General features: G+C 43.8%; 1 protein-coding gene across 2 annotated transcripts in view; it reads right to left on the bottom strand.

Annotated features, from left to right (window-relative positions):
• The window catches only part of CREB3L2 (cAMP responsive element binding protein 3 like 2), a 119,761-nt gene that overhangs the window by 22,630 nt on the left and 70,108 nt on the right, over positions 1–27,023 (bottom strand). For both annotated transcript variants that reach the window (XM_027075555.2, XM_015067041.3), the window contains exons 2-7: positions 25,770–25,986; positions 10,672–10,847; positions 9,123–9,210; positions 4,281–4,465; positions 1,886–2,032; positions 672–730 (exon numbers count right to left, since the gene is read on the bottom strand). In XM_027075555.2, the coding sequence (XP_026931356.1) occupies positions 672–730; positions 1,886–2,032; positions 4,281–4,465; positions 9,123–9,210; positions 10,672–10,847; positions 25,770–25,986 (872 nt within the window). The remainder of the gene's footprint in view (positions 1–671; positions 731–1,885; positions 2,033–4,280; positions 4,466–9,122; positions 9,211–10,671; positions 10,848–25,769; positions 25,987–27,023) is intronic.

Genomic DNA, 27,023 nt, shown 5'->3' with positions numbered 1-27,023 from the left:
CTCCTTTCCCCAGACACACGGGAAGATTCCTTTCTGGATCAGCGGCCTCATTTCCACCTTAAAATGATACCTGTTGGTCAGCTGGAGAACTGTTTTAAGCCTAATACAAAGTTGCCATTTTCCTAAGAGCCCTCCTGATATTTGGAGCCATTCGGAAGAGCAAAAGACGCCTTCAGGTGTTTTTGTGAGAAGTCACTAGCCCGTAGCATGAATTATAGTGGACGGAAAATAACAAACGCCAGCCCGACCTACTGCACTGCCTGTGTGTTTCCCTAAGGTGGGAGGGAAGTGGCCAAAAGAACTGATTAATTAGCACTGCCCCTTCCTGCTGAAACAGTGCTTCTCCTCCGTGGAGAGTTCCAGAAACGTGAGCGTATGTTAATATTTACACTTGTTGGCAAGGAAGCCTTCAAGGACTTAAGGAACTTTGGTTAGAACGGTGTAATACAAATGCCTACTAAGACTGAGGGTACTTTTTACTTCCAGCCAAACTTAAAAAGCTTGCCCTCTAAAAACCACTAGGTGGCAGGCAAACCATAGCTGATGAACGAGTGGGCTTTAATGGTGGCCAGAACAAACTTCGCTTCTCATGAAAAACCCGATGCTTTGCACACTCCCGGCTCCTCATGTATGTCACCCAATAAACACACCCAGTTTCGCAGGAGGCTTACTTTTTCTCCAAGCTGTCCATGTATTCTTTCTTCTTTCTCCTACTTTCCTGGGCAGAAATCTGAGATATAAGGGGAGAAGAAAGGATTCACTTCCTGCTATATCGATAAATCAATTATGTGTAAATGGAAGAGAGAGATCCGTTAGTGCAGACATCACCAGAGTCCTGCTCACTGTTGTAGCCACTCTTCATCTATTTAACCTGCTGGCTCATCTGTGAATCACCTCTTCTGACCACCCTGGTTTCAACCAGCCCGTGTTCTCCCCAAACTAGGTCCCGAGTGGGAAGCATGGTGGGCCTGAACAGAACACGTGGGTCACAGACCATCTGTAGGGTCTTGGATAAATGATTTCAACGCCGTGAGCCTCAGCTGGCTCGGCTATAACACAGAAACTAAGAGGGTTGGGCTTGCTCATACATAACCCCCTACTGGTTTTGCACATGGACCAAGAGTCATAACCAAACTTTCTTTCTTCCTTTCTTTGCCTCCTCCCTCCTGCCCTGCTTGTGCCCTAGTCATGCCCCTGGGCGTCACCAGCCCCGATTTGCACTATAGGGCACAGAGGAATAGGAGACTGCAGAAGAGTGGACTGCAGAATTTTTTTAATCAAAAACCCAGTAAAGAAAGAAAATAAACAAATACCCATAATGTATTTATGTTTAATATAAATTAGATACATGCCTACGAGACCAAAATACTGTGCACATCATAAAACAGAAACTTGAAAGGCTGAGATAAAAAAAAAAAAATTAATGAGAGTTCTAGTATCTTCCTCTCACCCCTGAATGGGTCACCCAGGGCACCCAGGAGTCCACACACCCAATTTCGGATCCACTGACCCAGAGGATGGGTGGAGGGGCTGGAAGAACACAAGGGTGAGTGGTGGCTGCGTTCCCGCTCCCCACCCAGGGGAAAGGCAAGCCGAGTCTTGTCCCCCTCCATGGGACGGGCCCTCAGTGGCCACTGGGAAGAGGGGAGTAGGGGCATGCAGGCTCACTTCTGGTCACAGTCTCTGCTCATAGAAGCACTTAGATTTGGGGCGCCTGGGTGGCTTAGTCGCTTAATCTTCCCACTCTTGATTTTGGCTCACGCCATGATCTCGCGGTGTGTGGTTTGAGGGAGCGATTCTCTCTCCCTCTCTCTCTGCCTCCCCCCGCCCTCAAATAAATAAATACACTTAAAAAAGAAGCAGCACTTAGATTTGAAGGGCTCACCTTGTTCTTGATTTTCCTCCGGATTTTCTTCAGAGCCTTCTCCTCTGATTTTGTTAGAGGCAATTTGGTGGGGATAGGATAGCCCTCGGCGATCAGGGTCCTCTTCTCCTCTTCTGTCAGGACGAGTGGGCCTGATCCTTGAAGTTTCTGTGAAGTTCAAGGGGGGGCGGGCAGAAGAGGGTCAAAGCACAACAGCTGAGCACGCTGAAGAAACACGCAAACGTCTGAGAGAAAAAGATGTCCGTGTGCTTCGGGGGAGAGACGAGCATTTGCAGTGGGGGCAAAGATGCTGAACGCACTGTCGTGTGACCTGGTGCAACCCAAGGATTACCACTCAAAGGAGACCACCCATCCGTTCCCAGAAGGTACACCACTGGCGAAGACGTCAGAAGGAAAATTACAGGGTTCGTTTCTCGCATCTCGCAAGATTTCGTGGCCTTGCGGTGATGGCGGATACACCTGGAGCTCTGTCTGTGAAAGAGTGTTGTTGTTCTCCTGAAAATGCAGTTTTGCAAGATGCTCTCCTTGCGCCGGGGGTCGCTTCCTGTCCCCCGCTGACAGCTAAGGGGCCAGAAACGCACCCGCAGCCACATCCCGCGGAAGTCTCTGGCTTCAGTGGAGCCCCAGATCGTCCACCATCAGTGAAGATGAGGACTGTCGCTCATCTCATTTAGCCCCTAAGAGGATGATGTGTTTCTGACTGGTCAAACGAGCTGAGAGCCGACTGCGTGTGAGCCCCACGTTCCATGTCATGGAACACTCAACACAAACTGGGTCCCTCAAGCAGGAGCTTGTGCTCGAGACTGAGACTGAATTGATCCAAGAAAGGGTGAGGGCAATTAAATGTTACGCTGTGATAGCAGCTCAAGGTGCACGCAAAACCCGGGGGGAGAGACGCTTCTATGAGTTTGTGTGGTGGGGAAAGCCTCCGGGTACGACAAGAGACTTGAATCGTGCCTTCTGAAAGGAAGGGGATGATTTACACAGAGAGGGGAGGGCATTCCAAGCAAAACGCAGTATTTTGAAAAGTGATTGAAGATGCTATTCTGGAATGGATCAGAAGTTCTTGAAGCAGCAAAGGGTCAAGGCACCTAGTACAGAGTAGACATATTAGGGCCTGATACCAAGAACTAACACAAGAAACACAACAGGCTATGGGGGTGTGACCCCAGGAGGATTTCCTCCAAAAATGTGCAGACTGGATTGATTGGACGAGGGCAAACAGGTATACAGGATGAAAACCATTCTAGTTCCAAAGGGGTGAGGAGTTGACTTAGAGCTGGTAAAGACAGAGTGGGGAAAGTTAATTCCCCTGTCCTTGGTAATGGTGAGAGAAACGAATGTGGCCACAGATCCAGAACTTTCTGGGACACACTGAATTTAAATTTTCAAAATTATGTTAATTGATAGATGGTGCTTACAGAACTTCAAATATCTCATCCCATTCAAATTTGCTCTGTGATATAAATTCAATGTGATATAAATTCCATAAGGTTGAATGTAAGTTTATAATTTTTCAGATTTCATAGACATCAGTGCGCTCTTCAGAATAATAAAAAGTTAATACCTAGCCCTATTTTTATTGGGGAAATGGTGCCCTTATATACTTTAGGGATGAATGATGAGTCACGCTTTCTAACCTGAGTCTCTGGAGTAAGAACTGTGCCACACAGGGTCGCCTGGTGTGTGTGCCACATAGTGGCTCAGTCTGTTGAGCCTCCGACTCTTGATTTTGGCTCAGGTCGTGATCTCACAGTTCATGGGTTCAAGGCCTGCGTCGGGCTCCATGCCAAGCATGGAGTCTGCTTGGGATTCTCTCTCCTTCTCTCTCTCTCTACCCCCTCCCTCCCTCTCTCTTTCTGCCCCTCCCCAGCTCATGCACACACACTCTCTCAAAACGAAAAAATAAACATTAAAAAAAGAGAGAGACTTGTACCGCACACAAAAAGCGTTAAGCTCTGTTTTTGAGCTTTAGACGTCAACACATTTGATCGCCGACAAACTTTTAAGTTCATCAAACATGGTTTATTTGAAAAATATGTTCTCTCGCAGGCCGCAGGATCATCTAAAGTGATGGTAAATGTCTGCGACATGATTTGGAGGAGGAAGGCAACACCACGTTTTTCTCCCCTGTGCTTGTAGCTGCGTAAACTAAGCACATGAGTGGTAACTGGATACGCACAGGGAGAGGAAGAGAATTTGTGTTAGCGTGGCCGGGTGACGGGCAGGTCTTCAGAAAGGGCTGTACGATGGTTATTGCCCTGTTTTAGCGAATTAAACCAACAACTTCCTTCCAAGAACAAAAATCAAGCGGCCTTCAAGGGCACCCCCTCCCAGTGAAGCTCCAAGTGACCGCGGGGGAAGCGTTTGCGTCCAGAGATGCCAGAGTACTCACGTGAGGCGCTGTGAGGAGAGGAGAGCTGGACAGGGCGGAGGGGGCCCGGGCCGCGGCTCTGGCGGGGCTGTGGGTCTGGGGCAGGCCGAAGGGGTGCAGGCGGGGGTTGGGGCTCAGGCTGCCCTCCGAGTCACTGCTGTGGCTGCTGGGGGGCGTGGGAGGTAAGTGCAGGTGTTCCACGGAGGCTGAAGAAAAGAAAGCGATTGCATCCATCAGACAGCAAAGAAGCAGGACCTGGGGGTGGTTCCACATCTGTACATCCATTCAGCCCGACCGAAGGCTGAGGATTCTGCAGGTGCTGATGTGCAAAGATCTCCAACATATACTGCTAGGAGGGAGGGGGGAAATCAAGCAGCCCTCCTTTTGTGTGAAAAAGGAGAGAAGGGGAGTACATCATATTTGCTTGTCTCTGCATCGAGAAACTGGAAAACATACAAGAAACTAATAAAATTATGACCTCGGTGGGGGGGCAGCGGGAGATTAGGGTAGACAGTGAGAGTGCTGGCATAACTTGTCACTGTATCACTTCCTATCATGTATATAGCTTGACGTGTAAACCACGTTAATGTATCAGGCACTTAAAAAAGAATCTTAAAAAAAAAAAAATTAGCAAAACTTGGGGCCCCGGAGGGTTTCCAGTGGCTGCTTTGATTGATAAAAGCTCATGTTTCTGAAGGAATGTGCCAGGCAGGGCCAGCCATTCTTCCTTCAGAGAATTTGAAACCCATCCGCCGACAGACAGATAGGTGGGCGCTGGAAAATAAACGTGTGGTGGGGATCTTTCTGCCCCACGGTCCTCTAGCATCTGAAAGTCCACCCCTCGCCTCTCCTCAGGGAGTCACAGACACACTGGCTGCGGGAGCCTGGGAGCCTCGGTCGGTGTTATCACGCACACACCTGCAGGGCAGCAGCGAGGGGCTCCCGAGGGAACACTCCACTCAGAGTTCAACCTTTTTGACAAAGGAACTCTCCTTTTTCCGACCCGTGGACATTGTCACTATGCTGAAATCCCTTGAGAGCCAGCCACTGTTATCGAGCTGAGGGGCATAACCCTGGGTAAGCCTTTCACCCCGTGCCCCTCCAGGGCCCCCAGGACAACAGAGCCCTTAGCACCTCGGCTGGGCCAGAGAACAGCTTGGGGCCCCGGAAAGGCCTTAGCCTCTTCTCTCCCATAACTAGAGACTGCCGAGGTGCTATCAGTGGGAAGGGCCTTCTGAGGCACAACTGACATAAGAAAATCGATCCCACCTACAGCTGCCTTTAGAGGTGACAAGCAAGGACCAGGTGGCTCTCTCTCTGAAAACACCTGAATATCCCAGGTAACAGGGGGTGTCCCTCTCGGCCACCCCTCCTGCCACCCTCCCTGCTCCTCGCGTCACGCATTTCTTTCTTCCCTGTCTTAGTCTCTATTTTTAAAATTTATTTTTAATTATTTATTTATCTTTTGATAAATGTTTATTTATTTTTGAGAGAAAGAGCAGGAGTGCGAGCAGGGGAGGAGCAGAGAGAGACGGAGAGAAAGAGAGAGAGACAGAGTCCTACGCAGGATCCACACCATCAGCACTGAGCCCGTTGGGGAACTCGAACCCATGAACTGGGAGATCATGACCTGAGCTGAAGTTGGACGCTTAGCCAACTGAGCCACCCAGGCACCCCTCTCTCTCTCTAACTATGACCTTGTTTTTCTCTTTTTCTAACGTACCACCTTTCACTAGCTGCTTCTCTTTTTCTCTGCCAAAGTCTTGCCAAAGAGCTCCATGGGTTTTTAGTGTCTATGGGTATTCTTAAAGCTAAAGAATATTCTTTTTTTTTAAAAATTTTTTCAATGTTTATTTATTTTTGAGAGAGACAAAGACAGAGCGTGAGCAGGGGTGGGGCAGGGGGGGTGGGGGGGGAGACACAGAATTGAAAGCAGCTCCCTATGTGGGGTTTGAATTCACTGACCGCAAGATCATGACCTGAGCCGAAGTCGGATGTTTAACTGACTGAGCCACCCACGCGCCCCAAGCTAAAGAATGTTCTAAAGTAATCCATATATCTCTAATGCCAACACCCCTGCCAACAGTTCCAGGTGTCTGAAATGTGTGCCCACCTAGGAAGGAGTCCTGAGAGAGTTAACCAACGTGTCGGATGACTTAAACAAGGAGGCCATTAGACTGAGATGGCTTTAACGCTGTGGCCTAGGTGAGCAAACCTAAAGTCTGTGCTTGTAGATGCATCAAGGTTACCAAATTGAAACCTAAGGACAAGCAATTCACAAACAGCCAACCAGACTTCAGACTACAGCCAATCAATAATTTCTTTGCTTTGCTTCTGCAAATTATAAAAGTCTCTCCCTGAGCTCCCATTGGTGGAACTCTCCTAACCACTTCTGGTTGGGCACTGCCGATTTGAATACGTTTTTGTCCAAATAAACTCCTAACATTTTTTTAATATGCCTCAGTTTATCTTTTAGCAATGTTAAAAAAAAAATCCCCAAACCCAGGAGCAAAACCCATTAGGGGTTCCCACTGTCTGCCACCCTGTGCTGTTACATTCTGGAGAACTAGCCAAGTTCTCGTCCTTTTCACTTAAGCACAGTCCAAATTATTCTAATCCTTTTCTCCTTTCCAAGCAGAAGGTACCCCACACAAAAGGGAAACGGCATGACATGGAAAGTGAAGGAAACGTGAATCCCCTCTTTCTTACTTATTAAGAGCCACTGACCTGGCTATCGGGGCCCTGATATCACATTTCTAAATATCATTTGAAATGCCGGTCTCAGATTACTTGCAAGGTCTGGGGACAGCAAGCTACTTTGCCTCGAAACTCCACTGCATACAAGGATATCGAATTTCCCTCTCTCTGTTTAATCTAGGATAATGAGGAAGGACTGCCTGCCACTTACTTTACTCTTGAAACCTTTCTCCTCCAGTGATCTCAGATTCTGAAGTCACTCCAGGATTCACTGTTCTAGTGAGGACACTTTCTGAAGCATATTGCAACATAAACTAAAAGAGCAAGATGCATTTGCTAGCTTTCGTGAGAATGAAAAGAATTACTTTAGAACAGGATATAAAGCTGAAAGGTGCTAATGGAAACACCCAGTGGAAAGAAACATTGTCTCCATAGGGATTCTAGTCGATATTACGAATTTTAAGAATGCAATCATTTCTTACCGACAATAAAGGCAAATGCCAACCCTGATTAAACTGTCGCAGATAAAACCCTGAGTTAGTCTCCAGTGCAATGAAATGCTGGTGCCTTTATGAGAAATGTTCATATGTAACACCCACACGTTAAGTACACACTGTAACACGGAGGCCTTTTCTATGGCAAATGCAGATAAGAATTTCTTATTTGTGGATCACACTAGTGATCTGTCCTTCTAACTATGTGCTGAAGATATAAATAAGAAGGAAAATGACGGCAGGTCCAAAGGCACAGATGGAAGAAACGCGGGACCCATGCAGGAGTAGCTCAATAAAAAAGGCAAAAAAGCTTCCTTCTACTCTATGACACTTGTGGGTCAGTGTTTGGAATTCCTCACTATGGGCTTCAGATGAGAACAAGATGGAGAAGTCAGAAAGAAACCGACACAGAGAAAGAAAAACTGAAAAGTATGACAACTTCAAGTCTGACCTTATTCTGTTCCAAATGGATGGCAAGACGCCCAGTGAGATGCAGGAACTAATTTAGAAATAGGGAAGAGGCTCTTTGCAACTATTGTCACTTAAAGTCAACATTTATTTTTTATTAAAAAAATGTTTTTAACTGTATTTATTTTGAGAGATAGAGCGAGCAGGGTAGGGGCAGAGAGAAGGGGAAGAGAGAATCCCAAGCAGGCTCCATGCTGTCAGCGCAGAGCCTGAGGCAGCGCTTGAACCCATGAACCAATCATGACCTGAGCCGAAATCAAGAGTCGGACGTTTAACCTACTGAGCCACTCAGGTGCCCCTAAAGTCAACATTTGAAAACACTGAATGATCAAATTGTGAATTCACTTCACAAAGGGTTTAAACTCGAGTTGTTGTAAACAGGCAAGGTGCCTTTGCAGATACTTGTTTATTTGCCTCTACTGATCACCGAGGCAGCACAGAGAATTGGGTTTGATTCACACACTCACACCCAAAAGGGCAGCAATTGCATTGGTCATCAGCACCCCAAGTTCATAGCTGACTATAAAGGTTTTGAAAAAATACCCCCGCGAGGAGTGAAACTAAATGAAAAGATTCAGCATAAAAGATTCAAGCATATACACAGGTAAAAGGTTCAAGTACAAACATATATGGGAAATTAAATTGTTAGCTTTCCAAGTTTGTATTTAGAATCAATGTTTTATATATATGTATATAAATATATACATATATATGTAATATATATACATATATACACATATATAAATATATGTAAATATATTTTGTAAATATATTTGTAAATATATGTAAATATATATGTAAATACATATAAATATAAATATGTAAATATATATACATATATATATTTAATGTTTATTTATTTCTGAGGCAGAAAGAGACAGAGCATGAGTGGGGGAGGGGCAGAGAGAGAGGGAGACACAGAATCTGAAGCAGGCTCCAGGCTCTGAGCTGTCAGCACAGAGCCCGACGCGGGGCTCGAACTCACAAACCGTGAGATCATGACCTGAGCCGAAGTCGGTCGCTCAACCGACTGAGCCATCCAGGTGCCCCGAGAATCAGGGTTTTAAAGCACAGAGCTGTTTCGGAAACCAAGCTATGCCTGCGGTACAAATTAATCCCAGCACTTTCTCCCGCATTCCCTTTCTCTTTCGACTGTGCTCTGACGTCTAGTAGCCCCGAAGGGAGGCAGGGAGGGTAGACAGACCTTCTTTAGGAGAGAAGTTGAGGAACTGATCCACTTCATGAGGCTCCAGCTTAATCTTAGGAATAATGGTCTGGCAGGAGGAATCAACCTGAAGGGAGAATTTCAAACAGTTTTTAAAAACCGGCAACAACCTCGTAGGATCACCAGGGAAGCTAGCTATTTGCCATCTGTGTGTCGCCCTCCAGGCAGCCCTGCTTCTCGGAGCTGGCAGCAACCCGGCTGAGCGCAGGCTCCTTCTTTGACAGGGAGGAGGCTTTGTTCTTAACCTTTCTCTCACTGCCAAATCTGGCACTACAGCTCACGGAACACTCAGAATTTCAAAATTAAAAAACGAGGGCGAATTCATCAATGCTTCCTTCTATTGTTTTTACGGTAACATAAAGGCATTTTATCATGCAACAGTCTGGAGAATTTGTAAAGGGCCACAGGCCTCCACCAGTTTGTCCTACGGCAGGAAGTGCATGAACCGAGCTGCATCCATTCCCCTCCAGGCTTCCCCATGGTTGACAACATCTAACCATGAAACAGTACGGAAAAGAGAAAAGGTCTCTGGCCCGTGAGTGGAGCAGGGCCATGACCCTGACCTTTCTTAGTTACATACTAAAACATCAACTGAACCAACATCGCGAGGAGCAGGGAGACTTGGACATGCTCTAGAAGCCCAGTGCAATGAACAGATCCAGGCAGCGAGTGAGAAAGGAATTCTAGAGGGCATTGTAGAGGTGTCCTGTTCACAGTCCCTCATCTTTTCCACGATGGGTTGTCAAGAACACTAAGAACAAATATGGCACCTCTACTCTTCTGTGTGACCTCTTCCTGAACAGGTACAGGTAGATATTACACCTTGCTCAGAGGACATCTGACTTAAAGAACATCAGTGGAGTCACTGTTTATAACCCTTGGCTTTGAACTTTAGGAAAGGTAGGGCTGGCTTCCAACATCTGGAAGAAGATGTGTGAGTATGATTCTGGTCTATTACTAGATACCAGAAATATCTGGAGAGAAGGTAGAGCAAACTAAATTCTACTTCCTGTAGGCATGGAATTGAACCAGGAAGAAATTCCCAATTTTTTATGTTTTCCATGGGTAATACGATAAACGTTGGTAGGTTGGAGATCCCTGAACTGGGTCAGGGCAACTCCGCATTGCACTAGGAAAGTAAGATGTTACACAGGAACCAACATTCCAGTTAGCCACCACATGCAAGCATGCATCATCATTTAACCCCTCTCTTTCCACTGGCTTAAAACTGAAGAGTTTTTTTTTTTTTTAACTACAGATATCCATCTATTTTTTTTTAATTTTGTAACAGCAATCATCGGAAAAATGAAATCAGACTCGCTACCACTTTTTCTGAACAATGTCTCAAAGGAAGTGGTATAACAAACGCTGACCCCAATAGGTATTGATATATACATACGTACATACGCAATTATATATCCTTAAGCATATACAGCCACTAGCTCTAAAAAGGTTAAATGCCTTATTGGAGAATGAGCGTCCATATCTTTTGATCCAGTGTGTGTGTATAAAAGAAAATTGAGTATACCCCAGTATTCGGTTCCAGGAGGGGTTCCTCCTTTTCAAAAGGGGTGGAGATGGCCGTGATGGTCAGAGTGACAGAGGGAACAAGTCCCGGGGGCGGCTCCTCTGTAATCGGCTCTGTCTTGATGGTTGTGGATGGAAAGTCTGTAGACAGATACCATTTCTCACTTTCCACTTCATCTATGGGAAAAAGATAAGCACACGTATGAATTCGTCCAGGGTATCATACATAAGTAAAACAAACGACTACTGAGCTTGCTCCTCAAAACACAGTTCCAACAATAAAGGGCAGAATAGGAGGAAATAAAGTGAGGATGTGAGAGGGGAGAGAAATGGATAAAGAAATGAATGGCAAAGTAAGAATCTATACCTGCATTCGCTTGAGTGTAAGTTTGCCGAAATAAACGACAAGGATACACGGAAAAGAAAGACACCCACCTTCCTGGTCAGGGCAGCAAGGAGACTGGATGGATGGGGAACAAGATGGGAGGAAGAATCTCCACGTGTGAAGTTTTACACTATTTGTTTTCTCAAACTAAGTGATTGTGTCATCTATTCAAAAATATAGAAGTACATTTAAAATTAAACGAATGGTTTGAAACCAGAGTCTCAGGAGAGACGACTGGGGACCAGTCGAATAGAGGTGGGCTCTATTCTACTCTATTCTACTCTCAGTGGACAGTGATTTTTCCTTTCTTTTCTTCTCACTCCCTGTTTTTGTCCTTCTGTTTCCCTATGACCCCACTCATACCTTAAGCCCGACCTAGAATTCCAGAACTTTACTTAGCCCTCTGCAAAACTTCAGGGTTTATAATAAACATCTGCCTTTGCGGAAATGGATCAAATATCTAGAGAAAAGGGCTGGATCTTGGCTTGCTACTGGCTTTCGTGGTTCTCACAGGCCCGGGGATTGCAACAAAGCATTAAAGACAGACAGAAGCACCTTGTCCCTTAATGCCCATTCTTCTAGACACTTAACGTCCACCTATTTCTTACCAAATTACTTCAGCACTACTAACTGAGCACAGTCATGGAAAAGGAGGGAATAGTTTGGAAGAGAAAAGACAAGGAGATTGCAAACAGGTTCAGAACAAGAAAAAACAAGTCAGAGATTCCCAAAGTCAGCATTCCTTAGCTGATACAATTTTTATTAAAATGAGGCTAAAATGAAGCAAAGATACATTCCTTGCTTTATGAAAAGGTTTAAACACACACACACACACACACACACACACACACACACACACACATGCTGAGTGAACCATTACTATACCAAAGAGCAAAGTCGTTCCCATTAGGACTCAAGTTTTCTTAAGAGAAGGTACACGAAAATCATTCAGAACTGGTAGAGGCGGGGAAAGAGCAGGCATAGAAGCAAAAACTAAAGGTTATAATTATTAAAACTGTATTTCATAAGCAACTTCCTTGAAACTCAAGAAAAAGTTAGATTCACATTTACAAAGGAAAATGATCTCCCCCTCCGCAATCCAATTTATAATTGACTTCATTGACTAGCTCAGCCCTGATTTATTTCCTGAGGCAAAGGAAAGATGGGCAAGACTTCTGTTGGTTGAAGACATTTTGCTTTTGGAACTAGTTCCATAAAGCTGTTGAGTGCGATGGTGTGATGGGAGAATTTCCATCATTCACAGGGTACACACCACATCCTGGCTGAAGGGGGAGGGGCAGGAAACAAAGAGCCTTTTGATGGCGGCCAGCGGAGAGAGACCACACTGTACTTGACACAGAATTCTGCTGGCCAGATGGGCGCCCGGCTCAATTTAGAGAAGCAACTGGATGAAGAGGCAAAAGAAGATTCTAATGCCTCTCCCAAAATGAGCTTAAGAACTAGAAACTTCTGTCACCAGCAAGGAAGACACACTCAGGACAGATTTGGGGAAGAGTTGGAGAGACAGAGTGCACAGATCACACTTTCTCTATTCAGGAATGGCATATGGCTGCCTTTGCTTTGTGAAGTCAACACTTAAAGCCTGTCCACACTAAGCAGTATTTATCCCTGGCAGAGAGGCTGGAAGAGACATAGTAAGATAAAATACAGCCTCAGTGTATGTTAAAATTAACAGTAAGGAGACATCCCTGAGAAAAGGTCACGCAGGGAATTGTAAGATAAGACCAGACCCATCCCCATGCACTTACGACCACTATGTGATGAAGCGTAATTCACAAGGCAAAAAAAGAAAAGGCAAAAATAAAAACAAAACTATAAGACAAACTGAAGACAGGTAACACAATCGGTTCTTCCAGTGTAACTAAGCCATCCTCAAAGCACATGCATTCATAACATAGGTCAGGGTAGTTGATATTCTTTTTAAAATATTTTTATTTTATATTATTTTTGAGAGAGAGAGAGTGAGAGAGAGTGTGAGCAGGGGAGAGAGGCAGAGGGAGAAAGAGAATCTTAAGCAGGGTCCATACTCAGTGCAGAGTCTGATACGGGGCTCAATCTCATGATCCTGGGATGATGACCTGAGCTGAAATCAAGAGTTGGACGCTCAACCGAATGAGCCATCCAGGCAACCCAAGCAAGTTGATATATTTTTTTAAATGTTTGTTTATTTTGAGAGAGAGAGAGAGAGAGTGTGCACAAGTAGGGGAAGGCAGAGCGAGAGGGAAAGAGAGAATCCCAAGAAGGCTCTGCACAGAGCCCAATGTGGGGCTAGAATTCATGAAATGCGAGATCATGACCTGAGATGAAATCAAGAGCAGACAGTCAGCCACCTGAGCCACCAAGGCACCCCAGTTGATGTTGATATTTTTAACGCTCAGTGTCCTACACCTCTTTTTAAAAATTTTATCTATCTATCTATCTATCTATCTATCTATCTATCTATCTAAAATCATTGCTGTGTCAGAAAGAGAGACTGCAGGATGAACAATGATACTTGAACTAGGAAGCAAACCTCCTCTCTCAAAGACACTCTTTCAAGTGAGAAGCCCAAGGAAGCTGCCTCTCTTCCCGCGAGCTTTGTTGAGGACAAAACACTGGCGTTGCCTTCATGCTTCCACTTCAATAAAGAAATTTATTATTCTTTTTTTCCCAAAAAGTATTTATTTTTTAATTTTACTTTTTAAAATTTACATCCAAATTAGTTAGCATATAGTGCAACAAAGATTTCAGGAGTAGATTCCTTAGTGCCTCTGACCCATTTAGCCCATGTGTGTGTGTGTGTATATATATATGTATACATGTATATATGTGTGTGTGTGTGTGTGTGTGTGTGTATACACATACACACACAATGGAATATTACTTGGCAATCAAAAAGAATGAAATCTTGCCATTTGCAACCACATGGATGGAACTGGAGGGTATTATGCTAAGTGAAAGTAGTCAGAGAAAGACAAAAATCTTATGACTTCACTCATGAGGACTTTAAGAGACAAAACAGAAGAACGGAAGGGAAGGGAAACAAAAAACAATATAAAACCAGGGAGGGGAACAAAACAGAAGAGACTCATAAATATGGAGAACAAACTGAGGGTTACTGGAGGGGGTATATACACATATACATATATATATACACATATACACATATATATACACATCATATATATACATATACATCATATATATATATACACACACCATATATATATGTGTGTGTGTATATATACACACATATATATGTGTGTATATATACATATATATACATATATATACATATATATACACATATATATGTGTGTATATATACACACATATATATATATATATACACATATATATATGTGTGTATATATATATATATACACACACACCACATCTTCTTTATCCATTCATCCATCGATGAACATTTGGTCTCTTTCCGTACTTTGGCTATTGTTGACAGTGCTGCTATAAACATGGGAGTGAATGTGTCCCTTCGAAACAGCACACCTGTATCCCGTGGATAAATGCCTTGTAGTACAACTGCTGGGTCCTAGGGTAGTTCTATTTTTAGTTTTTTGAGGAACCTCCACACTGTTTTCCAGAGTGGCTGCACCAGCTTGCATTCCCACCAACAATGCAAAAGAGATCCTCTCTCCGCATCCTCACCGACATCTGTTGTTGCCTGAGTTGTTAATGTTAGCCATTCTGACAGGTGTGAGGTGGTATCTCTCATTGTGGTTTTGATTTGTATTTCCCTGATGATGAGTGATGTTGAGCATTTTTTCATGTGTCGGTTGGCCATCTGGATGTCTTTGGAGAAGTGTCTATTCATGTCTTTTGCCTATTTCTTCACTGGATTATTTGTTTTTTGAGTTTTATTTGTTAAGTTTGATAAGTTCTTTATAGACTTTGGATACTAACCCTTTATCTGATATGTCGTCTGCAAATATCTTCTCCCGTTCTGTTGGTTACCTTTTAGTTTTGCTGATTGTTTCCTTCGCTGTGCAGAAGCTTTTTATTTTGATGAGGTTCCAATAGTTCATTTTTGCTTTTGTTTCCCTTGCCTCTGGAGATGTGTTGAGTAAGAAGTTGCTGCGGCCAAGATCAAAGAGGTTTTTGCCTGCTTTCTCCTCGAGGATTTTGATGCCTTCCTGTCTTACATTGAGGTCTTTCATCCATTTTGAGTTTATTTTTGTGTGTGGTGTAAGAAAGTGGTCCAGGTTCATTCTTCTGCATGTCGCTGTCCAGTTTTCCCAGCACCACTTGCTGAAAAGACTGTCTTTATTTCATCGGATATTCTTTCTTGCTTTGTCAAAGATTAGTTGGCCATATGTTTGTGGGTCCATTTCTGGGTTCTCTATTCTGTTCCATTGATCTGAGTGTCTGTTCTTGTGCCAGTACCATACTGTCTTGATGATTACAGCTTCGTAGTATAGCTTGAAGTCCGGGATTGTGATACCTCCTGCTTTGGTTTTCTTTTTCAAGATTCCAATAGCTTTGGCTATTTGGGGTCTTTTGTGGTTCCATACAAATTTTAGGATTATTTGTTCTAGCTTTGTGAAGAATGCTGGTGTTATTTTGATAGGGATTGCATTGAATATGCAGGTTGCTTTGGGTAGTATTGACAAGAAGTTTATTATTCTAACTTACGGATGGTTTTTGAGTTGGAAAGAAGTTTAAGGCCATCAAGCTCAGATACATCATTTTTATAATGAGGAAACTGACACACAGGTCTAGATCACACAGCAAATCAGTGGCAGAACCCGGTCTCTGCACTCCCAACCTGGAGTCTTTTCATTAAAGAAACAACTAAAAATGTAAATAAAGTCCTGTGCACAGATCTGATTATTGTAGCATTATTTATAATCACAGAACACTGAAAATAACCAAAACAGTAAAGAACAAGGGCAAGGTGAACGAATTATGATGCAACTATACGTGGAACATTTATGTGGCCAGTAATATTACACATATAAACTTTTTAATGACAAGGCAAAGAAAGATTTATTATAGAATATTTTTAAAAATCTGTATATAAATTTATATACTATTAATGAAGAAAGTGACAGAAAAAAAAAAGACTGAAAGGAAATGTGTCAAAATAGTAAAATTCTCTCTGGAGAATCATTCAGAACGTGAATGGATGTTTTATTTCTTTAGATTATATACTATTTCTAAATTTTCTGTACTGGAATATCCTGTGCCTGGATAATCATGCATTGACATGGCCTGTTTCTACATGTTCAACTTTATGCCTTGCGATGATAACTATTAGATAGAAGCCCAAGTGGCTCAAGGGGCCTATTCAGAGTCCCTTGACTCAACAAGGGTCAAAGAGTACTTTCATATATGTTATAAATTGCATAATTGGCTTCAACTCTTCACTCACCCCTCCACTGCCATGTAATTTTGCAGTACCTTCCCACTGTGGACTAATCCCCACCTTGGACTGGCCATATGACTTGCTTTGGCCAAAGGGATGTTAGCTTCCTAATGTGAGTAGAGTCTTCAAATGCACTTGCACAACTGTATTTACACACTTGTACTACTGCCATCTTAATGAAAAGGATGTGCCAGAACGATCTACTGACCCCAGAAGAAGGGGGGCAGACATGTGAAACAGAGTTTGCCCCCCCAAATGAGACTGACCAAGATCAGCCAACACTCAGCCTTAAATATGTGAGTGAATCTGGCTGAAACTAGCAAAATCACTCAACTGTCCCCCACCCAAAGTACCCAGCCTCCAGCCAAGGCATAGACATATGAGCTATAATAAGTGACTGTTGTTAGAGCTAATGGTTCTTGTTATGCAGCAGTATAGCTGGCTGATACAATATAGCTGAATGTATATGCAAGAAATTAAATCCACTATATCAGAACCTACTGCAACAAAATAGTTGCCATAATAATTCCTCTTGCCATAATAATTCCTCTAAACCATCACTTGTGACCATATCAATACGTTTGTAGATTGACTGATTAGATCTACCGGTTACATCATAAAATAAATGACTTCATATGAAGAAAGTCAGCCAGTAAGAAGTTTGGTGAGAATCCAGTGGTAGTTGACATCAGAGAAAAGAGTTTTCATCCTAAACTACCAAGTTTGGGCTTATACTCTGTTCCTCATCGGAAATAAATATCAAATCAGAGAAAACAAAATGACAAATGTAACCTATGAGGTAGAAGGTTAATAAAGGATAGAGTGAAAGGGCGTGAATAGAACATGTATTACAATTTTCCACATTACCTTATTTTTATGGTTTTATTTTCGGGTCAAAAAGATCAGTAGAGCCACCATGGCTTAGAACTGGAATTATCCTTAGGTGTTTGAGTTATTGGCTAAACTACAAAAACAAAAGTCAGTACACTTGACACCCTTTAATTTCTAAAACCTGAAGCTCAGATATTGAGGGAAAAATTTTTTTTTCCTAAATGGTGTTGATACGCCTTTTAAGTTTCATTTCACAAGGAAAAAATCACCCAATAAGGTCAGTAGTGCATACTGTGGGGAATAAGACCAATAGCTCCCATATCGTCTGATTTTATTTAAATGGCTTCCTGTCAAAGGTCAAACTCAACTGGCATGATTCCTCAGCATCACCACTTAGCTATCAGCCAGAAAATAAAAATAAGCCACTGTCTGCTGGTGGTGAGCAAGTCCTTCCCATCCAAGGACAAAACAGAACTGCCATGGGAAATGGGGCCAGACTCTATGAGTACCCACAGCAGGGTGCACGGAGGGGCCAGAAAAGACACTACATCAGAGCCAACACAGAGGCAACACTACAATGTACATCCTCAATCACTTCCATATATACTGCAGAAATTACAGTATTGATTAGATGTTGATTCCTTGGGAAGGGGGAGAAAAAAGATATACACGTATGTATATATAATACGTATGCATATATATTCTTTTTTTTTTTAATTTTTTCAACGTTTATTTATTTTTGAGACAGAGAGAGACAGAGCATGAACAGGGGAGGGATAGAGAGAGAGGGAGACACAGAATCCAAAGCAGGCTCCAGGCTCTGAGCTGTCAGCACAGAGCCCGATGTGGGGCTCGAACTCACGGGGCCATGAGATCATGACCTGAGCCGAAGTCGGACGCTTAACCGACCAAGCCACCCAGGCACCCCGCATATATATTCTTAAAAAGAGAAATCACGTGGGGCAAATCCCACTTATATGATACATGCACAAATATATCCATTTGCTATTGATATGACATGACTAACGTTGAAAAGGAAATTTTTGTAAATTAAAGTACACCTCATCTAAATCTTTCAGCATTTGATAACTGTGCTTGCTCTTCAAAATTTTTCAAAGGAGCTGGCAAATCTTGACTGATTTTTGATGTAAAAATCTCTTAAAGGAGAAAATGCTAAGGCTGGGTTCTGGAGGCTGGGAGAAAGGCAAGAATTGAGTCAAGTGTGTCAGAATTATGTTAATGGTTGTTTATTTTTGAGAAAGACCCAGAGCGTGAGTGGGAGAGGGGCAGAGAGAGAGAGAGAGAGAGAGAGATAGAGAGACACAGAATCGGAAGCAGGCTCCAGGCTCTAAGCTGTCAGCACAGAGCCCGACACGGGGCTGGAACTCATGACGGTGAGATCATGACTTGAGCCGAAGTCGGACACTTAACCGACTGAGCCACCGAGGTGCCTTCAGAATCACGTTAAACTATATAGCCCGCCACATGTTTGAATGAAAGTTGGTGGCCTGTCTGCCCACGGTCCCCTCTGTGACAGCCTTAACCCTGAAATAACCGTCAGTCATGAGTGACATGGTGAGGTGTTGAAAAGAGTAAAAATAGCAAACACTTAACTGTGGGTGTTTACTATACGCTATGTATTGTTGTAAGAGCTTTACATATGTTAATCCGAAGAGTAACCAGGTAAGGCATGCACTACTTACTACTACCCACATTTTATAGACAAGGAAGCTAAGGGATCAAATAACTCACCTAAAGTTACCTAGCAGGTGTGTATCAGACCTGGGATTCACAGGCTGTTCTCCTTGCAACTGTAGGATATTGCTTTACAACAGATCAGTGATTAAATGGGTCTCTAGCCAAAAGTGATTATTATTCCCTTAACGTGTTTTGAGCCCATAATTAGCTACTGCAAAAGGTGCAACACTGGTTCTTGCTATATTCTCACCTGGGTTTATATAAAATTTGAATCCAGTGTTTCTGAGGTAAAGATTCCCAGTTTAAGACCAACGAACAATAGCCAAAACGTGCCAGGCACTGTTCTAAATGTTTTCATGTATTAGAAGGACCTCTGTGGGGTGCCTGGACGCCTTAGTTAGTTGAGGGTTGGACTTCGGCTCAGGTCATGATCTCACAGTTCGCAAGTTTGAGCCCCGCATCGGGCTTTGTGCCAACACCTCGGAGCCTGGAGCCTGCTTTGGATTCTGTGTCTCCTTCTCTCTGCCTCTCCCCTGCTCGTGCTCTCTCTCTCTCTCTCTCTGTCTCTGTCTCTTTTCTCTCTGTCTCTCAAAAATAGTAAATAAATATTAAAAAAAAAATTTAAAGGTTGTGGGGGGCATCATTATCCTCCTTGCCTGTTAGACAAAGAAAGTAAAGGCAATACCCAAAAAGGTGACGAATAGCCAAAGGACATATACCATGAGCTCAGGCATCAGACTCAGAGAGAGCAGCCCCACCACCTCTGAGTCTCCAGCCCACCCACATCAGAGGACCCAGTTACTCTCTGTGGGGAGATGAGCTACAAGTCTTCCTTTTCTACCCTTGAATCTACACCCTCTATGATGGTGGCTCTGACTGACTGACGCTCTTGTTTGTAGCTCAAAGTAAATGTGATAAAGATACAGCTGTTCGTGGTCTTTCTGTGACTTTCAGGTCTCACCTCCTCGGAGCATTTCAACAAGATATCTGCAACACTGCCGACTGGAAACCCAAGTCACCTATGACTCCTCTATCCCCTCTACTCCACCTACTGGACCGTGTGTCAATCCTGCTCTGGGCTTCATCTAATTATTTCAAAATCCATGATTTCTTTGCCATGCATGTTATATGCCTTTCCTTCTCCCCCTGCATTAATGATCCATGTCTAGGCCCGCTGTCCGTGCTCTGGCATCATCAGCCATGAGACATTAGTTTCTTCTTCAAGCCTTCCCCCAAACACCACCCCACTTTCCTAAATATCTGTTTCTCCCCAAACCCCGAATCTTGGCTTCCACCAGGCTTCCCATTTACCGGCAGCACTGCTCATCTTTAGCTCGCAGACTATTGTTTTCATTCCCACCTGTGAAAACAGCGCCGTAAATTTAGGTTATCTACTAAGCCGGCTTACCTAGCCATCCTTCGCCTCTGCTAGCACTAAAAGCCCAACTGGCTTAATCGGAAGGAAGATAATTATTATTTATGTTCCTAGTCCCACCCCCTGTAGAACCTGGAATGGCCACAGTTGCAATCCCTTATTCCACCCAAAATAAAGTTACCTTGGCTTGTGCGTGGTGTAAATATTGTATTAGATCACTCCTATACTAGTGTATTTTATGCTGAATCTGTTGATATTTTACGTAGGTTCTAATTTTGTTCCTCTATCGTCTGGAAGGGTAGTGCCCTTGTCTAGCTCGCCCTGAACAGCTTTACTCCGGCTCTACTAAGCTTCTTCTTCAGAAAGAAGACTGAAATTAAAGAACAAAGCAAATGAATACATAGCTTCCCGAGTTAATTACAAAGGAACATGACTAAAATAGAATAACTTGTGAAGATACCTTCCATGTGGTGAGGCACAGGACTTGGTCATTCAGATATAAGCTTTTTTCCCTCAATCCCCATATAGAAATATCCACAGACATTTTACTTGGATATTTCTGCTTATCTTTTTATAACCTTCTCTCTCTCTCTCTCTCTCTCTCTCTCTCTCTCTCTCTCTCTCTCTGTTTTTGTAGAACAGAAAACCCTGCCTGGCATCTGGTTAACAGCCTTAATCATGGGGAGAAATGAATGAGCTGGGGGCAGAATATCTTTCTGGTGGTTTTGAAGGCTGAGCCCACACTCTGACGTCTGGATCCTGTGGTTGCTGAGGCCACATGAGTTTTTTAGCTCTAGTGTTTCAGAGAAAGAAGTCTACAGTCATATTCAGTCCTGAAGATAGATGACTCCTATGTAATCTTAGACCAGTGTTTCTCAACCTCTCTTTGCGGGGGGCGGGGGGGGGGGATGGGGAGGGGGAGGAGGGGTGCTGTGAGGGTGGCAGTCACAGACTCTTGAGGATCTAAAAAAAAGTTATAGATGTTCTCAGCAGAAAAAAATGACAAATGTGGACAGCCCAAAATGTTGTATATCATTTTAGGGGGTCTACAGTCCATCCAGGTCCATGAAAAGTTAAGTAGATAAGAGCACCTAATATGCCCTATGTCACTGGTCTGGGGTTTAAGGAGGGAGGGTGGGGGAGAAGAAACAGCAGGGAGAGAACAAGGAAGGACAAAGGAAAAGAAAGAAGTGGGAGAGAGAGGAAGAGAGGATAAAGACAGAGGAAAAGACAGAGAAAAATCCTAATAAAGTAGGAGACGGTCTACTCCAATTGTTCATCATCTTCTTTTAGGCTTAGCAGCACCTACAGAGGAATTCCACTTAATCTAAGTAAAATTGGACAAGGAGATCTGAATCACTGGCTTTCCCAGATATAAAGAAACAACTGGCTATCCATCACTAGAAACAAGGACTCCTACTTTTGCTTAAGCTGTTTTCCCAAAGCGAGAGAAAAAGAATATTAAATTTAATGTGAACAGCAATTTTTAAATGCCGCCTTCTTACACACTTCCTAAAGAACTACCACCTTTTTCCAACAGGAAGGGGCTCTGTCGGGCAGAACACGTGCTGCAAGAAGGATCCTTGGGGCTGATCCTCCCTCAAGGTGGATGCAAACAGGATTTCAAATGAATAAAATAATTCTGTTCCCAAACATCTGTCTGTCTACACCAAACTCAGAAAAATACTGGATGCTAAGATGTAGACAAAGCTTTCCGGGGAAAGTGCCCCATCTACTCATATATGCTAACTTTGATTTCACACCGCCCAAATGGTTACCCTCCTTGTTCATTACCCCCTACTTGTACAAGTGCTTTTGCTGGCATAGGAAGGTGGTTCTAACTCAGAGAAATCCCGATCTTTGAACACGAGCGGTGGATCAGAAACCCTTTGCAAGCTATATCTGACCCACTACACCTGTTCTCAGCAAATTACTAGCAAAGCCTATAGCAGCACAGGATCTATACATAGAAGAAGGCACGAGGTGAGGGAACTGAATGGAGTGTGCTTTGGTCTAATGATAAGAAAGCCTTCCCAGAAGAGATTCACTGCTTCTTTTTCCCTAACACTCAACTATTAGCATCGATGGCACCCCTGAGTTCCCCTGGGTTGCATTTATATTGATTGCAATTAAAATACAAAGAAATTGTTTCATCATGGAAGAGAAAGAGACGGCACCTTTGGAAACGTACTTATTTGCAACCATTTCACTAGAGATCTTGTTTTAGAAGAATCAATGTTCCAGCCCTCGGGCCTCCGTCTGCTTCCCTCCAGCCACTGTTCCAACTCCACCCAATGCTTCAAGGCCCAAATAAACTCTGTCTCATTCATGGTACATTTCCTATGATCTTCTCTGGGTGTGCCTTCTCTGCTCTGAACTTCTACAGCTTAATTTCCTCTTGGGACATTTCCATTCTGCCTGGTCAAGTATTGGGGTACATGGCATTTTCACTAGAGTCTGAGCTACTTGTAGGCGGGATCTAAGTTTCACTATTGCGTATTGCAATTATCAAGGACAGTGTCTGACCCACAGCGGGTGTTCCGCAAACATACGTGGAATTGAAGGGGCAAGTGGGTCCGCCTAGATTATTTAGGCCTTCTCTAATCTGCATGTTCTAGAACAACAAGGCTGCAGAACAGCTGACCACTCCACAATTATATAATCATCTAAATATAATACAAGGTGGCCCTATTGTTATCACTCCAGCCACACAGCCTCTGCCCTCTGCACTTGATGTTTCCTCTCTGCCTAGAAGCATCTTCCTGAGACATCTAGTTCTTTTCCTCATCTGCTGACCTTTACTCAAACATTACCTTCAAAGATGGTCCTTCTTGGTCTATCCTGTTTAGGATTTCAATTCCTCATCCCCCGTTATGGTGGGAATGCTTGTGTCCCCCCAAATACTCATGTTGAAATCCTAATGCCCAGTGTGATGTTATCAGGAGAGGGGCCTTTGGGAAGTGCTTATGTCATATGAGGGTGGAGTCCTCATGAATGGAAACAGGGCCTTTATTAATAAGAGACCCGTCAGCGCTCCCTCATCCCTTCCACCATGTAAGCATACAACAGGAAGTCTGCAACTGGAGAGGGCTCTCATCCACCCATGCTGGCACCCTAATCTGGGACTTCCAGGCTCTAGAACCATAAGAAAGTATTTTTTGTTGTTTGTAAGCCATGTAATATTTTTGTTACAGCAGCCTGAATAGACTAAGATGCCCGCCCATGTCCTTCAGCAAGTCCCTATCCATTTTTCTGATTTCTTTTTCTGTATATCACTGATCACCATCGAATAAGCCATATATTTTACTTTTTTCTTTTTCTTATTTTCCGTCACCCCTACCTCCTAGAATGTAAACTCCATGAAGGCAGAGACCTTTGTAATTGTGTTCACTTTTTACCCTCAGTGCTTAGAACGGCGCCTCGCAGGTTAAGTACAAGGTAGGTACTCAATAAATCGCTATGAAGTGAATTTTAAGAGTGAATCATAAAGCATTTATAAAATATCTACTCCTACTTGGCACTGTGTTTGCCCCTGTACAAGACAGCTGCGAAAGGCCAAGAAACACCACCTGATCAAATGCATGCAGCCCAGTGTATGTGCAGAGTCAGAGAGCAAGCAGTGTAGGGGACAGCAGAGCAGGTGTCTTCCCTGATGCCGTCACCAGAGGTTAGGAATGTGCTTCAGTCTTTTCTATACCTTCTCCCTTAACCACTTACTGTACAATTAACTCAGTGAAATAACTGTTTATCAGATACCATCAAAGTGCCAAGCACAGTGCTAGGTACCAGGAACACATAATCATACTTGCTCACAAACCAGCTCAAAACAGAGAAGAGAATAGAAAAATAAATAACGGCTGGAATATAAGGACACATGTAATAGTCTCTAGACAAACGGCAAAACCAAAACAAATAAACACACAGAAGCAGTGCTGTGAAAACATAATGGGTGACAGCTTCCAGATGGGAGAGTCTGGCACCGGATGACACTGAGTTGGGTCTTGATGGGTAGGTGGGAATTTGACTGGTGGGGCTGACAAAGGTAATGGGAACCCAGAATAAAGAAAATAGTGTAAGAAAAGTCGTGGAGTGGAAAAGTCAGTGCCAGAGGCAGGCACACAGACAGGGAGAGACGGGACAAGGTGGGGAAAGGAGGTAGGATCAGCCCACAAAGGGCTTTGAAAGCTATGCTGTGAGGTCAGCTTCATTCTATAGAACAATGGAGGACTATCTGAGATTTTGCAATAGGGAATGAATATGAACAAAAGTGAATATTGATGGCTAGAAACCCAATATCACATTTCATTGTAGGTCATAGCTTGGGAAGTTAAGAAATCCTCCCCCAAACTTTCCTGATCACCTAAAGCCCTGCCATCCTCTTACAGTTCCTGGTTTGAAATAAGGATGATTGCAACAGCGGCTGAGAACAATATCCTTAGTATTAGCAGCTAAGAATGATATCCTGGGCTAGGCACTGGCATATATTCTGATGTTTAATCTGTATAAGACATGAAATAGATGCTGCTTTTATCCTACTTTTACACATGAGGAAGTGAAGTAGTTGGCCCACAGGTAGTCACTGAAATAGAACTGAAACTGAGGTCTGACTGCAGAGGACATAACCTTAACCACCACCGTTAGCATATATTCTCCATTTTTATAGTCAGTTGTATACATATCTAATGCTCCCCAAGTGGTAGGTTCTATGAGAACAATGTGCTCATTTTTTATTTCTGTTTCCTCCAATGTCTAGCATGTGAACTCAAGAACTGCCAGGTGAATCAATAGCTACAATTTAAGGCACTGATAATATGTAATAAAGGAATTCAGATCTGGAAGAAAGTCACTTTACAGACACATGGTCAACCAGCTTAACACTCTAAAGCCAAGAAAACTAGATCTTCAACAAATACCACACTGACGGCATTGACGATGGGCATGAGAGGGTCACCAGGAATGCTAGGTGACCTAGGAATGCTCGCCAAGATCTCGTATACATGTGGTCAAGGGAACATGCTGAATATGGGTTAAGAGGAGGCCCAAGAAGCTTGTGTGGAGAAGAGCAGTCATAAAACTTCTTTCTCAGAAAAAAATGACACGATCCCTTAAGCCATTGGAGTTACCGGAATTACCAACCAAACAGGCCAACCTTGATTTGCAAAAGGATGTTCTGCTGCCCAATCCACGGGGTCAAAGAAAGCAACTACTGGCATTCGTTATAGCAAGTTCCCAGAGCACACGGCCGGGGGTGGGGAAAGCATCCCGTGACTCTGCATTTCCCCACAGCCCAAGCCCCAGGCTTTCTGGGCAGTAGGTATGCGCCTAACGTGAGTGCTGACAATAGTGTAACGCACACTCCACACCCCCGAGGAGCTCCGAGTCAAAGGTCCCATGGTCCCAGTATTTCCCCTGCCCTGAGTTTACCGTCATTGAAGCTGTCACCGGTGGCAACGTGGGTGAACGGTGACTGGGCCCGAGGCTCCTCACACAGGGAGTAGCTGTGCTCAGCCTGGATGAGAGGCGCCGGGGATGTTGGGGACGGTTCCACCTCCATCGACACACTCTTCTCGGAGAGGAAAGGGTCATTAAGGAGCTGACCCAAGACGTTCTGGGAAAACTCATCCAGAAGTTCTGAGAAGTGCTAGGAGACACAAAGGAGGAAGAACTCAGTTTCTCTGAACTGCGATCTGACAGGTACACAACATCCTAAGGCAAATCTATCATTTGCTGCTTCAAATGAAGCCATTTATATACAGTGTCCAGTTATCTCTTGCTGGGTAGCAAACTAGCCCAAAGTTCAGTGGCTTAACATAAGTACACTTTATTATTCCTCACTATTCCATGGGTTGGCTGGGCAGACAAGCTGGTTTCATCTGAGTCCACTGTGCTGGAAGGTTGGCTGGGAGCGACGCGGGGCCAGGCCAGCCGAATGGCCGGACCCTTTCCCCAGAGACTGTGTCAGGCCGAGATCCCTCCCATGACGGCAGAGGTGTCCTAACGGGGAGAAAACCAAACCTGAATGGCCTCAGCAGTCACACACCATCACTCCCTCCACATTCTTTCGGTCAAGGCAAGTGGTGAGGCCAGCTCAGACACATGGGATGGAAAAACAGACTCCACCTCTCGACAAGAGGAATGGCAAAATCACAACAGAAACAAGTGTGGGCGAAGGACAGCACCACTCACTGGGGGCCAACACCGTAACTACCTACCTCATTTTTCATGGAAAATATTTTAAAATACCCTATATCCTCTATTTCTGTAGCATGAGGGTGCTATTTATATAGCAAGGTGCCAAGTTCAAAGACATCAGAGGCAGCTTCCTTCTGCTCTCTCCAACCACCCGGACTCTGTGTTCCTCTCCAGTTTTTCCTTAATCTCTTCTCATCCTCCATGTTCAACACCACTGACTCCCTAACCCACAGCATGCCGTGAAGATGATACAGGAATGGTCTACACACATACTCACAGGGACTCCTACGTCCCTGGTTCCATGGTCTCCACTCTAACGGAGCTGCAGCCCCAGCCACTCTCCCTCATTGATAGGGGATATTCCAGGGTTTTTTCCAATCTTGGCACTATTGACATTTTGGACTGGATAATTCTTTATTATGGGGGTGGGGATTTTCTGTGCATTACTGGGTGTTTAGCAGCATCCCTAGCCTCTACCCAATGAAT

Source organism: Acinonyx jubatus, chromosome A2 (genome assembly GCF_027475565.1).
Source record: "Acinonyx jubatus isolate Ajub_Pintada_27869175 chromosome A2, VMU_Ajub_asm_v1.0, whole genome shotgun sequence".
NCBI classification, from domain to species: Eukaryota; Metazoa; Chordata; class Mammalia; order Carnivora; family Felidae; genus Acinonyx; species Acinonyx jubatus.
The sequence above is the reverse complement of the archived record's forward strand: the minus strand, read 5'-3'. Positions and strand labels throughout refer to the sequence as shown.